The sequence below is a fragment of the Terrapene carolina genome, unplaced genomic scaffold, assembly GCF_002925995.2.
Source record: "Terrapene carolina triunguis isolate 2854851 unplaced genomic scaffold, T_m_triunguis-2.0 Scaffold49, whole genome shotgun sequence".
Classification (NCBI taxonomy): Eukaryota; Metazoa; Chordata; order Testudines; family Emydidae; genus Terrapene; species Terrapene triunguis.
In genome coordinates, this window is record NW_020664400.1 from 2,530,546 (window position 1) to 2,545,497 (window position 14,952).

Sequence of the window (14,952 nt, forward strand, 5' to 3'; positions counted from 1 at the left end):
TGCAGCACAATCCAACCTCCCCCCCTCCCAATTCTCTGGGATGATCGCTTCACCCCCCACCACCACCGCGTGGCTAGTATCAGGGAAGATCCCTGTCAGCCAAACGCGAACAGCTCAGCATGAACGGGCCTCCCCCCACTGCAAGGCTAACAGCGGGGATGATTTATTTTCAGCCAAAGGCAAACAGCCAAAGCCTGGGCCCATTTGCTGCAAGGTTTTGTTCTGCAGTGATTTCAGACTACTTTCTACTGGCTTGGCGTGGTAAATTAGTCATTAAAAACGCTTGCTTTTAAACCCTGTATTATATTTACAAAGGTACACTCACCAGAGGTTCCTTCTCCGGCTTCATGGTCCGGGAGCCTGCCTTGGGAGGGTTGGGAGGGTATTGGCTCCAGTGTGATGAACAGTTCCTGGCTGCCAGGTAGAAGGGATTCTCTGCTTGCCTGCTGTGTGCTATGCTCAACCTCCTTCTCCTCATCTTCAAACTCCTCATCCCTGTTGCGTGAGACTCCCCCCTTGCAGGTGTCCACGGACAGTGGTGGGGTAGTGGTAGGGCCCCCCTCTAGAACTGCATGGAGCTCATCATAGAACCGGCATCTATGGGGCTCTGACCTGGAGCAACCATTTGCATCCTTTGTTTTTTGGTAGGTTTGCCTCAGCTCCTTAACTTTCACACGGCACTACTGTGTGTCTCTGTTGTAGTCTCTGTCCATCATGCCCTTGGAGATTTTGGCAAATATATTGGCATTTCGTCTTTTGGAACGGAGTTCTGCCTGCACGGATTCGTCTCCCCATACAGTGATCAGATCCAGTACCTCCCGTTTGCTCCATGCTGGAGCTCTTTTGCGATTCTGGGACTCCATGGTCACCTGTGCTGATGAGCTCGCCATGCTGGCCAAACAGGAAATGAAATTCAAAAGTTCGCGGGACTTTTCCTGTCTACCTGGCCAGTGCATCTGAGTTGAGAGTGCTGTCCAGAGCGGTCACAATGGAGCACTCTGGGATAGCTCCCGGAGGCCAATACCATCGAATTGCGTCCACACTACCCCAAATTCGACCCAGCGAGGTCGATTTTAGCGCTAAACCCCTTGCCGGGGAGGAGTACAGAAAATCGATTTTAAGAGCCCTTTAAGTCGACAAAAATGGCTTCGTCGTGTGGACGGGTGCAAGGGTAAATCGACCTAACGCTGCTAAATTCGACCTAAATTCGTAGTGTAGACCAGGGCCTAGTAATCTTTAACTTGGTCTTCCCCTGTTTTAGCCCCAGATCCTACCTCATTTTCACTGGTGTTCACTATAGTAGACGTCTGACCGCTACTAACCTTTTTGGTGAAAACTGAAACAAAAAAGTCATTTAGCACTTCTGCCATATCCATGTTGCTGTTATTGTCTTTCCCCCCTCAGAAGGTTCAGTGGTGACCTGATCACAGTCTGTAATTGTCTACATGGGGAAAGATTTCTGATAGCAGAGGGCTGTTTAATGTAGCAAAAAAAAAAGGCAGAAAAGATGGAATGGATAGAAGCTGAAGCCAGACAAATTCTGGCCTTGACTACATGGGGAAATAGACTGGTATACTCTGCAATAGCTCTTCAGGAATAGTTCCCCCGTGGATACTTCTTTCTGGAATAAAATCACTTTTATTCCTCAGATAAGTCAAGTTAGAGTCATTCCCGACTACCTGAATTCTACTGTTGTCAGTCAGCGGGCATGTGTGTGTTCTCTCCGTATGCCGTCCCAGCTCTGCATAGGTAGCTGGCCCAGCAGATCTCGAACGTACTACCCAGAAAGACCACAGACATGGTTTGGTGGTGAAGGCGCTCGGCCAGGTTAGTTGTCGATGAGACATGGTCCTAGCACCCTGACTCTGTGGTCATGGGTACGCTACCACATGTATGCCCGAGACAATGGTACCCGCTCAGTCAGCGGTGGAACTTTCCGCTGACCCCTCAGCTGGACAAAGGTGCCCCACTATGATTTCTGTTTTATACATTGATACAAACAAGTTACGTATCACATTCCTGACATGGTTAGTTACCAACCCTCCACTTTGTACCTGCTGGTTCAAATAAAACATCTCCATGCAAAATTCTGTCCTCCTGTTCTTGTCTGGAGCGGGGTCAGTGTGGTCCTGTACCATCTCCAAGGAATGGGTTTATGCCATGACTCTCTGTTGGGGTGTACCTGTGCTAGCCTTCTGGAAGGTGTTTACATGAGTACCTCATACTTCTTAGTGTCCTGTGGCACCTTATAGACTAACAGACATATTGGAGCATAAGCTTTCGTGGGTGAATACCCACTTAGTCAGATGCATGACGCAGATGCAGGCATGCATCTGACGAAGTGAGTATTCACCCACAAAAGCTTATGCTCCAATACGTCTGTTAGTCTATAAGGTGCCACAGGACTCTTCGTCACTTTTTACAGATCCAGACTAACATGGCTACCCCTCTGATACTTCATACTTCTTAGACATGAGTGTGTTTTTCCCGAGTTCCTGTGCTGGACAATGAACTTATAGGCAAGTGTCTGCTTCATGACAAGGTCTGCCTTCTGCTCATAGCCTGGCTTTTGCTGACTTTGGTTCAAGCCTCAGGTCTTGCTCCCAGCTCTCTGCTGCATCTACCAGACTAGTTATTCCAGAAAAGCTGCACAATCACAACCCAGTTTGCCAGCTTTGCACAATGCGTCATTTCAGTTCAGCAAACAGAAGGGGATGGGTAGTGAGCCAAACTGGATGGGGAAATCGCTGATTCATCGCATGCAGCCAGCAAAGTTTCTTCCTCATTGCACGGAGCTGACTTTCCTCAGCCTCGGTAGAACTGGGTCAGAGAGCCCGGGGTGTGCAGAGATGCAGCTCCCATTGAAATCACTAGTGCTCTCTCTGTGTTGGGAAGGTAGGCACCAAAATGTCTGCGCCTGGTCTACTCTAGTACTTCCACCTGTGCTTCCACCAACACACTAGCGCTTACACCATTGTGGGGGAAGGGGGAATAAAATCTTCCAGTGCAGACAAAGCCTCCAGGCTACTAGTTTTCCTTAGTATCATTTGTGCGGCATTGATTTCATCATGTATTTCACTTCCAGCCCAGTCAGCTTTCATTTAAAACAACAATGGTTACAGAAAACGCTGGACATTATGATTCACTACTGGCTCAAATATAAACAGAACCCAGATTTAATTACTTGTCAGATTGCATGATTTGTTTAAGCCCATCTGGTGATTTTGGGTGGCCTGATTCATGATAGATGATCATCTGGGGTCAGCTGTGTGGTTTGTATTACAGGAGCACACAGAGGGTCTAACAGAGATGAGCCCCCCGACTTGTGCCAAGTGCTGCACAGACATCATCAGAACATGAGTGAGATAGAGTGAGAGGGCCAGTCCCTGCTCCAGCAAGCGTACAGTCTAAAAAGACAAGCCAGACTGAGGGAAACTGAAGTAAGAGCTCTGGCATCACAGCCCAGTGTTTTAACCGCAAAGCTGAAGGAAGAGGATGTGGCTTGGAGTCTTTACAAGCAAATGATACCATAATGTAATCCAGGGGTCGGCAACCTCTGGCACGCGGCTCGCCAGGGCGAGGGATGTGCTGGCCGTGGCTTCCCGCCACCCCTATTGGCCTGGGACGGCGAACCGCGGCGAGTGGGGGCAGCGAGCGGCCGAACCTGCTGCCTCAGCAGGTAAATAAACTGGGCCGGCCCGCCAGGGTGCTTACCCTGGCGAGCCGCGTGCCAGAGGTTGCCGACCCCTGATGTAATCCATATTTTCATTCCTAGAAGGGACCGTTACGCTTCTTGAGTCTAACATAACACAGAGCGATTCCTCTCCTCTGGACTCTTTCCCATTTCTCCACATTCTTCCTAAATGGTGGTGCCCATAACTGGATGCCGCGCTCCAGCTGAGGCCTCACCTGTGCCGAGCAGAGCGGGACAATGACCTCTTGTGTCTTACATGCCACACTCCTGTTAATACATCCCGGAATCATATTAGCCTTTTGTGCAGCTGCATCACACTGATGACTCCTGTGCAGTTTGTGATCCATCATAACCCCCCAGATCTTTTCCAGCCGTGTGACCACCTAGCCAGTTATTCCCCAGTTTGTAGTTGTACATGTGATTTTTTTCCTTCCTAACTGAAGTACTTTGCACTGTCTTTATTGAATTTCACCTAGTTGATTTCAGACCAATTCTCCAATTTGTCAAGGTCCTTTTGAGTTCTATCCCTGTCTTCCAAAGTGCTTGCAACCCTTCCCAGCTTGGTGTCTGCAAATTTTATAAGTCTACTCTCCACTCCATTCTCCAGTCATTAATGAAAATATTGACTAGTACCAGACCCAGGATTGACCCCTGTGAGACCCCATTAGATACACCCTCCCAATTTGACAGCAAACCATTGATATCCACTCTTTGAGTATGGTCTTTCAACCAGTTGTTCACCCAGCTTACAGTAAATTCATCTGGACCACATTTCCCTAGGTTGCTTATGAGAATGTCATGTGGAACTGTGTCAAAAGTCATACTAAAATCAAGCTATATCACATCTACTACTTCCCCCATCCACTAGGTCACTAATTCTGTCAAAGAAGGAAATTAAGTTGGTTTGGCATGATTGTTCTTGACAAATCCATGCTGACTATTCCTCATAACCCTATTCTCCTGCAGATACTTATACATTGATTGTTTTAATAATTTGCTCAAGTAACTTTCCAGGTATTGAAATTAGACTGACTGGTCTATAATTCCCCAGGTACTCCTCATTCCCCTTCTTAAAGATAGGTAATATGTTTGCTCTTCTCCAGTTTTCCGGGGCCTCTCCTCTCCTCCAGGAGTTCTCAAGAAAATTGCTAATAGCTTCAAAATGGCTTTAGCTATTTCCTTAACTACCCTAGCCTGAATTTCACCAGGCCCTGTTGACTTGAATACATTTAACTTATCTAAATATTCTTTAACCTGTTCTTTCCCTATTTTGGCTCATGTTCCTTCCCCCTGGTTGTCAATATTTATTGTGTTGAGTATCTGGTCACCATTAACCTTTTTAGTGAAGACTGAAGCAAAATAGGTATTACACACCTCAGCTTTCTTGATGTCATCTGTTATTAGCTCTCCTTCCCTGCTAAGTAGTGAACCTACATTTTCCTTCATCTTTCTCTTGCTTCTAATGGATGTATGTAAAGAAACTCTTCTTATTGCCTTTAATGTCCCTGGTCAGGTGTAACTCATTTTGCCTTTCTGATTTTGTCCCTACACATTTGTGCTGTTCTTTTTTACTCCTTCTTAGCAATTGGACCAGGGTTCCACTTTTTGTAGGATTCCTTTTTGATTTTCAGGTCATTAGAGAGCTCCTCATGGAGCCATATAAGCCTCTTACTGTTCTTCCGAGCTTTCCTTTGCATCAGGCTAGTTTGCAGTTGTGCCTTTAACGTTGTCTCTTTGAGGAACTACCAAGTCTCCTGAACTCCTTTTTCCTTTAGATTTTCTTCCCAGAGGACTTTACCTACCAGTCCTCTGAGTTTGTCAGTCTGCTTTTTAGAAGTCCGTTATCCTTATTCTGCTGCTCTGGCTCCTTCCTTTCCTTAGAATCATTAAATCTATCATTTCATCATCACTGTCTCCCAGACTGCCTTTCACCTTCAGATTCCCTGCCAGTTCCTCCCTGTCAGTCAGAATCAACTCTATCATGTCTGTCCCCCTGGTTACTTCCTCCACTTTGTGGAACAAAAAGTTGTCCCTGATACATTCCAAGAACATATTGGAAATGTTGTTTTGCTGTATAACTTTCCCAACAGGTGTCTGGGTAGCTAAAGCCCCCCATTACTGCCAGGCCCTGTGTTTTGGGTATTTCAGTTTTGTGGCTCTTTACTGAACCTTTTGCAATTTGTCAACATCTTTTCTGAAGTGCGGCCACAAGAACTGGTCCCAGTCTCCAGGGATCTTCTCATTAACACTGGGACTGATGTCCAGCTATCTGGCATTTCTCTGTTTGTTTCTCTGTCCGTGCCTTGGCAACTTCTGAAACCCACATCCGATCCATTCCCAAATGCCAGGGAATGTTCGAGGGAGCAGTGGGAAGAGCCCTATTGATTTTGGTGAAAATCAGAAACCTGGAAATACCGGATTTCCACTAACGTCAGCACCAGAGTTCCTGCTTGCTGCTGTGGCCAGAGGAAGGTCTCTGGCACACCCTGCTGCTTCGTGAAGAGACGAGAGGCAGCAGCTTACTAGAGGGTCCTTGCTTCCTTGCTTTCGTAGGCTGAGCCATATACCCAGCCGCCCCCCCACCCCACTTTGGTCAGCTCTTTGCCAGCCCTTGCCCTCCATTCCAGCCAGTCCTCCCCCCCACAGCTGGGACCCTTGCTTCCCCCACCCTACCCTGGCCAGGCCCCCCAGCCAGCACCCCCAGCCTGTGGCAGATTAGCCAATGGGCTGATGGGGCCTGTGGGCCTGGGCCCAGCCAATTGGGGGCCCCCGGAAAAATGAGCGCCCGAGCAGAAACCCACTGCAGGGTGGAGGAAGCCTGGAGCCCTGGCAGAAGCCACAGGGTGGGCAGGGGAAGCCCCAGCACCCTGACCCCGGTACCCGGCAGAAGCGCCAGGCAGGCAGGCGTGTCTAATTGAAGCATAGACATACGTGAAGGATACTGATGAAAATTGCTCTATAAGAGTCGGGGGGGGGGCTGTTAATTAGTATTATTTATTCTGCACCCATTTCTTTGCCTTAAATTTTCTTCATGGTAATGTCCTTCTCCCACCTCCCAAGCATTTCAGCACACTAGACTTAGCCTGATCCTGAATGGAGCCAACTGCTAGCAATTTGAGCTGAGCGAATAATTGTTTTTTCAGTTCGGTGGCCGAACAGACAAATCCAAAAAAGAAAATTTGGTTTGTTTCTAACCGGATCTGAATTTGGGGGGGAAGGGGCGGGGTTCTCGCCAAGACAAAAAACTGGAAAAATGTTGTTCAGGTGACTGTTTGTTTGGATCAGCATTTTGAAACACATTTCAAATCCTAACAATATTTTTGACATTTTTCCATTTAAAAATGTCATTTTTGATTTTACGCTTAGTTTCAAAATGCACAACACCTTCAAAAGACGATCCGGGAAGTTACATTCCTAACTCTGCTAGGCTCCAAAAATCATGGAGTGAATAAAGACTCTGAAATGAACCATAAATCCAACAATCTGTAACCCAGGAACTCTTCTTTTTCCTAAGACTTTGGAGGTATTGATTGCCCACTTCACCTTGAATGTTCTCTTGCAACGTGTGTTAACTCTTCAGCTGTTCCATCTCTGTATTTAGCTGTGACGATCTAGGTGCCTTTCCCAGACCTGAAGAAGAGCTCTGTGTAAACTCAGAACTTGTCACTTTCAGCAGCAGAAGTTGGCCCAATAAAAGATATAACTTCAGCCACTTGTGTCTCTCATATCCTGGGACCAACCCAGCTAGCGCAACACTCCAGACAAGTTTCAAAAATGTCATTTCAAAATAATTCATCTCGGGTTGTTTTGTCTAAATGAAAAGTTTTGACATTTCCAAAATGTTTGTTCTCATTTTTTTCTGCCAAACTGTTCCTCAGCCTCAACCTGAATTGATGCCCCAAAAAGTACATTTTTGGTAAATGTACTTTTTTTTTTTTTTGGTTTTGCCAAAAAAAAGCTTCCCCTAGCTGTACACACAGTTCTTCCTGGAGTTAATGAAAACTGCCGGCGCTCAGCTGCACCCAGGATTGGACCTCACATTTATAGCAGTGAATTTTGTTAGGAATCATACTCTGGTGGTGTAGCAAGGTGGGTAGGCGCCACCGGCCTCCTGGCAAACAGGGTTAAACATCTTGTCCTAGGCAGAGCCACATCTTCTGCAGTGATTACAGAGAGATTCAGCTAGCAAGCCTAAGTGATCAGTGGGCGGGTATGCTGGCGGACTGAAGAGACAGGAGGCAGTGCATCTCTCTGGGAATAGAAACATTAGCAGGGAAGGGACTCCAGGAGCTTGCCACAACTGAAGTGAGATGGCTTCCTTATCATGTTCATGGTTTGGACTGGGAGGAAACTTGAGGGCTCGCCTGGGCCACAGTGAAATTACTTGGGGCAGAATTCACTCCCTGGTGGAGAGACAGCATAAGGTCTATGTCCCACATATGTCCAAAGGGCTGAAGCCGGACATTTGTGGGGCATAGACCTTATGGAATTGAAGTGCAGTGAGAGGGTTTTCATCCTTCATTTGCATGCTCCTTTGTGGGGGTCTCCTTCCCAGGTCAGGTTAGTTTCTCAGTATTGATCACTGAGTTTCCTTTTTTCGGGTACTTCACCCGCTTGTGAAATTTAAAAAAATATCTTTATGTCCCCATACCTCTGGGGAATTTCCCAGCTAAACAACGCCTTCTTCCTCTTCTGCCCTCTATATCATGCTCCTCCATCAGCTATGAGGAACCAATCGACACTGAGACACTCAGAGAGAAAGAGACAGAGAACAGTCCTCCAGTAGGAAGGGCCGGCGGCACGCATCACACAGGTATTGTGCTCAGAGCTCATCTGCAGCTGGCAATATCAAGCTGGCACTTGGGGTTGGGAATTCCTGATCAGCAGCATTGCTGTTTTACAAGGCAGCCTCACCTGCAGTGGAGGCATATAAGAATACAGGGCATGCTGTCTTAGAGAAGCTTTGTAATAGGTGGTGCAAACTGTATTTGGGGCTTTGAACTCAGGTACAGCTTGATTCTCAGAGGTGCTGAGCTGAAATCATTGGGAGCTGCAAGCGCTTGGCATCTTTGACAAATATTTGCTTTTAAAGACTAGTTGGCATGCAATATCTATCAATCCTTGATCGATCAATTGATCTACAGGATGATCCAGCTGGCTTGCTTGTTTTCACAATAAGTTCTCACCTAGATACAACTCTATTTGGGGGGGAGGGATAGCTCAATGGTTTGAGCATTGGCCTGTTAAATCCAGAGTTGTGAGTTCAATCCTTGAGAGGGCCACTTAGGGAGTTGGGGCAAAATCAGTATTTGATCCTGCCTAGAGAAGGCAGGGGGCTGGACTCAATGACCTTTCAAGGTCCCTTCCAGTTCTAGGAGATGGGATATCTCCATTTATTTATTTCTCTTTTCACCATAGTATCAAAAGGGCAAACATATCAAATCACCCTATTGTTACAGCAAATATTCCTGTTTCCAGGTGTTCTGCCACCAGCTCCCTGGCTTTATTGCTACAAGGGCAGATTCAGCAGTGGTGTAAGGGGACACACAGCTGACTAATTTCAGTGGCCTGTATGTTAGGAGACAATCTCTCTTTCTCCATGGCTGGCTGGAGGTGCACAGGGTGCAAGGGTGATCATCTTTGTTTTTTTCCCCTCAGGTTTCATAGCGAGAAGCAGCCATGGCAGCCGTTCCTGATGTACAGGAGGAGTTTATGGAGTTCTGCAGGTAACCTTGGATTTACTGACTCCCTGTGTTCTAGGGTCTCAGAGCTGGGGATTCTTGCTGGAGTTTCAGGGCGAAATTCACCCCAATGCAAAGAAACAGCATGAGGCCTAGGTAACGCTTAAGGCCAGCTTCAGCCCAAACACTAGCAATGCCAGCAAATCTTTGTAGTGTTAAGTCTCCTTAGCTTACGAGAAGTGTAAATGCCTTCGCCACTCGTCCCTGAACCTGTAACTGCTGTAGAATCTCTTCTCCGGGGAATAACTGGCTTTGTTTGTTTGTCCCTCGCTTACAGTGTGAATGATGAACAGTTCTACGAAGTCGACCACCCCTACTTGGGGAAGGTAAGGCTCAGCCTCTCAGTCCAACAGCCCTTCCTGGGGATTTTATATCCTGGTGAAAGAGGGGTCAGGCCCCAGTTAGGTCCCACGTGATAGTGGGATAGTGTCCTCCTTGAACCTAGGAGCCATGGAATGTCTGGCCCAGTGAAACTTCACGACTGGGCTATAGCAAAAGCATGTCCAGCATGTCTGGCTACCTGCTGTTAGCATCCCCTCATCATTCAGCCCCCACCCTCTGGGGGAAAGCGAAGGAGGCTGGCTTGCAATCAGTGGTGGTGCTGGCCAGGCAGATGGCAAGTGGCTGGGGGATGGTTTGCTCCAGTCTCCCTGAAGCCGTGAATCTAGAGGACACCTTGAGGGACACTGGCAGGCGCTTCTCCTGTCCCCTGCTGGGGGAAAGTAGGGGGCAGGGCATTCGCTGGCAGGGGGAGCTGCGGCTCACACTGGGGGCCACTGGCCCATTGGCATCAGTGGAGTTGCGTTGTCCCCCATGGGTGCTCTCAGCACAGAACAGGCACTGACAGGAATCCTGGGGTGGATCTGAGAGGAGATTCCTACCACTGGCCCGCCTCGTGGAGGGGGAAGAACCTGGCTCGGCCTTGGCGGCTGCAGGGCCTAAAGTAGCTCTTACAGGAGTGTGGGGCAGCAGCTTGTTTCACAGTGCTTTCCTTGCCCACAGAGCTCCGACCAAGGCCCGAGCCCCTGCTCCCTGTCCCAGAGCTGCTCAGCCTGCGACGTGGGCATCCAGTTGCAGTTCACGGAGCAGACCTCTCGCCAGGTCTTCCGCAGGTCCGTGGTGCTGGTGGTCGCCATAGAGAAGATGAAAAAGGCATCGAAAGCGAGGCCCTTCACGGACGATGATTTGAGGAGCATCTTCGACACCGTCTTCGGTATGGCCCGGGGGATCCCTGGAGCTAAGCAACCCCATCCAAGGGTTGGGGCTGAGGGGGACACACAAGGGGCTTTGGAGCCCCACTAATGCCAGCTCTGTGTGTCAGGGGGCAAGTCTCGAGCTACAGAGCTACCAAAGGCATTTACATGACACCAGATTGTCTAAGGCCCAGATCCTCAAAGGTATTGAAATCAATGCGAGTTAGGTGAGGTCCTGAGCCTGAACACCTCACAATATTTAATGCCTTTATCCCACAGCACCCCTGTGGGGCTGGGCTATTCTCCACATTTTACACGTGGGGAAACTGAGGCACGGATGGACAAAGTGACATGCCCATGGTCACACAGGGAGTCAGTGGCAGAGCAGGGAACTGAACCCAGGTCTGCCACGGTCTAGGCTAGTGCCCTAACTACGGGACCTGTCCATTCCCCTTGCTCAGCCGTAGTTTCTCCCCCAGTGCAATGGAGCTGATGATCAAGTGCTTTGGGATCGATGGGTGAGAACGGCAGAGTCTGATTGTTACCAGTTCATTCCCCCTGCATCCCAGCAGGAGCACCAGGTGCATGAGACCTGGTTCCTGGAAGGGTGAGAGGTCAAGTCCCTCGGATAGGAAAGGGGAGGCCAATATGCACTTTTGCTCCAGTCAGGAAAAGGCACCCGTCGCTGTGGGTCACAGGCAGCTCTTCAGTCCCCAGGCTCTGAGCAAATACTTTAACTGCGTGTTGCAGCAAATTCACATCTGCCAGGAACTCTGCACTGAGAAGCAAAGCAGGACTCCAACCCCCGGCCCCACAGCACAGGCCCTGCCACTAAGGAAAAGGGGGAATCCCCATTAGCTGTTACCTGTACGGGGCCTATGACAGACAGCTTGGCAGTGTTGAGTAAATCACAAACACACCGATCAGTTCCTTGCACTCTGAGTCACTCTGGGGACCACGTGCAGGAGAGGCGAGCGTGGGCTCAGAGAATGGGAGTAGCTATTAACCCTTGTGCACTTGTTTGATCTTGTTTTCAGAGACCATCTCATTCGAGAGGCACAATGTCACCCACGCAGTGGATTCCATTTACCGTTACTTCAGATCCATCTCCTACGAAATACGGGACACTGACCAGAAGTGCTTCAAGCTGGAGGCTCCCGCCCAGCTGGTGGCTATGCATTTGCAAGGCCCCAACATCAGACACCAAGGTAAGGTCTGGACGATACCCAAGTGTTAGCCCAAACCTTCGCCCAAAATGCTAGCCAAACCTTTGACTTTCCCCCGATGAAGGAACCGAATCTCTGGCGCTCTCCCATGCACTCTGCTCATCCGTCTTTGGGCTACATTATTTCTATTCTGGGTGATACCAGAAGCCCCCCGAGAAACCTGATCTGATTAAGTTTCCAGGCTGGATCAGTTTTCACAGGTCTGGTTTCCCATCTGAACTGGCCCTGAGAACATCAAGGCCAACCAAAGAGACAGCCATGCCATGCCAGTCCCTTATTAAAGGCCAGGGTGGGCCCCCGGCAATCCCAAGAGAGGGTCCTTCCTCTATGTTGAACTCCTTGCTCCTCACATCTGCCAAAGGAGCTGGTCTGAATCCTGCACTCCGGTCCCTGATTTCCACCCGGGGCCGCCAGATTGGAGAATGTGACCTTTCGTATGTTCCAAGCCCCCAGTGAGATGCCAGGGGAACCCCGGGGGCGTACACGCTGCATGGCTTTGGCCCGGGACATTCTGAGCACGTGGCAAGGCAGCCTGCGGAGTGGCTCCCCTAGTTAGCTCCCAGCACTGGCTGCATCTCTCCCCGCAGAATGCAGACAGCCGTTCTCTGTGCCATTGCTGATTCCGTATTTTCCTCCATCTTGCAGTGAAGTTAAACATGGCTCTCTACAGACCGAAAAGTGGCACAAGCAACCAGGGCTCCATGAGGTTTCCGGTCGCTCTGGGCATCAAGGGGAGAAGTCTCTACCTGTCCTGTGTGCACAATGGCAAGCAACCAGTGCTGCAGCTGGAGGTAAGGGGTTGGGGGTTTCCAGGCTCTGGCATCTGTCTCGCCACTCGCTTTCTGAAAAACCAAGAACCGCCTGCTCAGGAAGTAAAGCGGGTCACTGCTCGAAGGAGGGCTTGTGGCATCCTCTTTCCGTCACGGCAGGGCCACAGCAAAGTTGCCAGCCCTATAAACCACCGCTGGGCCCTGCGAGCTGAGCGGGGATCCATCTGCCTCCTGCGCCAGCCCCAGCGATAAAGCTAGAGCTTAGTAAATCATTCTGTGGATGATGCACGAGCCGGGCTCGATTCCAGCTCCTGCAGCAGATCGGACTGGGACTCCCCCTGGCTCTGATCAGGCCCCCACAGGCTGTGGGATCACCCAGCACCCAAACCCATTGCTTCCATGTCTCCCCTCCCCCGGGCGAGAACTAGCATAATCCCAGGCTGCTTGGGGGACATTCCCAGCCTCCAGCAGCACTGGATATCTGTGGAACCCAGCCCCAGAGCTCCCTGCCCACTCCTCCTCCCCTGGCAATGGGTAGAGCACTGGAGTGGGAACCAGGAGAGCTCTTCCTGCTAGATCTGGTTAAAAAGAGAGGCCTGGCATAGCTCTCTCCTCTGGCCTCTCTTTCTAACCGGGCATCCCTTTGTGCCACAGGAGGCCGATATCCTGAAGGACGTCGATGGAGCCAAGCTGGAGCGCTTCATCTTCTACAAGGTGGAAAACGAGAGCACGGCCCAGTTCGAGTCGGCCGCCCACCATGGCTGGTACATTTGCACCTCCCCCCAGAACAACCAGCCTGTTGGCGTCACCAACCGGCTCGGGGAAGTGTTCATCACCAACTACTTCCTCACCCAGTCCAAGCGCTGAGCGCACATCCCAAACCGGCAGTTACTGGTTTCAGTAGAATCTTTGTATGTACTAAGTACATGGGGGAAAAGTTGTATTTATGAGTGAACCCTGGCTCACAGCTCAGAGACGTGATTGTAACACGTCTCTAACATGTATGTATTGTGTCTTTCTGTTTGCTTTGTGCCCTGCCCTATCCTAGAGCATGGGCCAGTGGCCCCAGCATCTAGAATTAACCTCTTACTGGCATGGGAGCTCTATATTAGAGCCCTCTTTATTAGAGGCTTATTTTGGTGGCTGTCTCTTCTCTCCCACCTTCCACAGCTTCGGCGACCAAGCTTACGCCGATGCCCCTGGCTTGTGGATCTCCCCCAGACCCACTTTAACCTCTCCTTTCTAAGCTGCATCAGCCCAACCATGCAGTTTTGCTGGGGGGTTTCCATTCTGTGTTGGAGGATCATTGTATATTAATTTAATGTAAATTATCTGTGCTGCACCCGGAGGGCCTCATTAATTATTATTGTTCATATCACACCACGAGGCCCTGAATCTGCAAACACTCAGCCCCAGCTCCTCAAAGATATGTAGGCTCCTAACTCCCACTGGCGGTTTGGTGCCTAAATACCTTTGAGGAGACAGGCCTTAGAGACTTGGGTAAAGTTACTCAATTGGTTGCAGGATCAGGGCCCAGTTGCGTTAAGAATTTTCCCCCTGTTCCCTATGGAAACCAGAATTTTGCCAATGAGTTTAAAAGCAGCGATACTCAGACTAAGGCTCATGAGCCACATGTGTCTCTTATTGTGTCTCTTCAGCTCATGATATTAAAACACTGTGATTTAATTATTAACAATCTAAGTTATTAACCAATCAGGATGTTTTTTACTATGTTAGTAACTGATTGTAGTTGATAAAAGAATAATACTTGGTCAGTCATTTTGCTGTGAGACTAATATATACATACATTAAATATAAATATTAGAGACAGGAATGGCCATCATCATGCAGCATGATTTTTTTTCCCTGTAAAAATGCTATTGTGTTGTTGTTTCAATACAAGATTAAGTTGCTCTATTTCACTGTTGGTAACTTCTGTTAACATGTTAATTATAAATGAGGGTATTTTGGGAATTTATTTATTGACCAATTTAATATTGCCGGGCTGATTTTTAATAAACAAACCTGTACTGGTGATCGCATTGTTCTGCTTGTAACTTCTGTTGCCTGTGTGCATGGCAGTCAACAAATTGGGTCGGACCGGAAGTCAAAGAAAATCCAGATTACCAGCTATTTTCATAGAATATTAAGGTTGGAAGAGACCTCAGGAGGTCATCTAGTCCAATCCCCTGCTCAAAGCAGGACCAACACCAACTAAATCATCCCAGCCAGGGCTTTGTCAAGCCGGGGCCTTAAAAACCTCCAAGGATGGAGATTCCACCACCTCCCTAGGTAACCCATTCCAGTGCTTCACCACCCTCCTAGTGA

General features: G+C 49.0%; 1 protein-coding gene across 1 annotated transcript; it reads left to right on the plus strand.

The window, feature by feature from the left end:
* Window positions 1–9,373: 9,373 nt before the first annotated feature.
* Window positions 9,374–13,491, plus strand: LOC113407603 (interleukin-1 beta-like). Its single transcript, XM_026656468.1, has 6 exons — window positions 9,374–9,420; window positions 9,713–9,761; window positions 10,438–10,648; window positions 11,666–11,836; window positions 12,500–12,645; window positions 13,279–13,491. The coding sequence occupies exons 1-6, from the start codon at window positions 9,374–9,376 to the stop codon at window positions 13,489–13,491; spliced, it is 837 nt and encodes a 278-aa protein (XP_026512253.1).
* The last annotated feature ends 1,461 nt before the right edge of the window (window positions 13,492–14,952 follow it).

Bases quoted from the DNA above. Each gene is read 5' to 3' on its own strand.
- LOC113407603 (XM_026656468.1), top strand. From the start codon at position 9,374: ATGGCAGCCGTTCCTGATGTACAGGAGGAGTTTATGGAGTTCTGCAG. The intron at 9,421-9,712 runs GTAACCTTGGAT...CCTCGCTTACAG, and splicing joins GAGTTTATGGAGTTCTGCAG to TGTGAATGATGAACAGTTCT. The intron at 11,837-12,499 runs GTAAGGTCTGGA...TCCATCTTGCAG, and splicing joins CCCCAACATCAGACACCAAG to TGAAGTTAAACATGGCTCTC.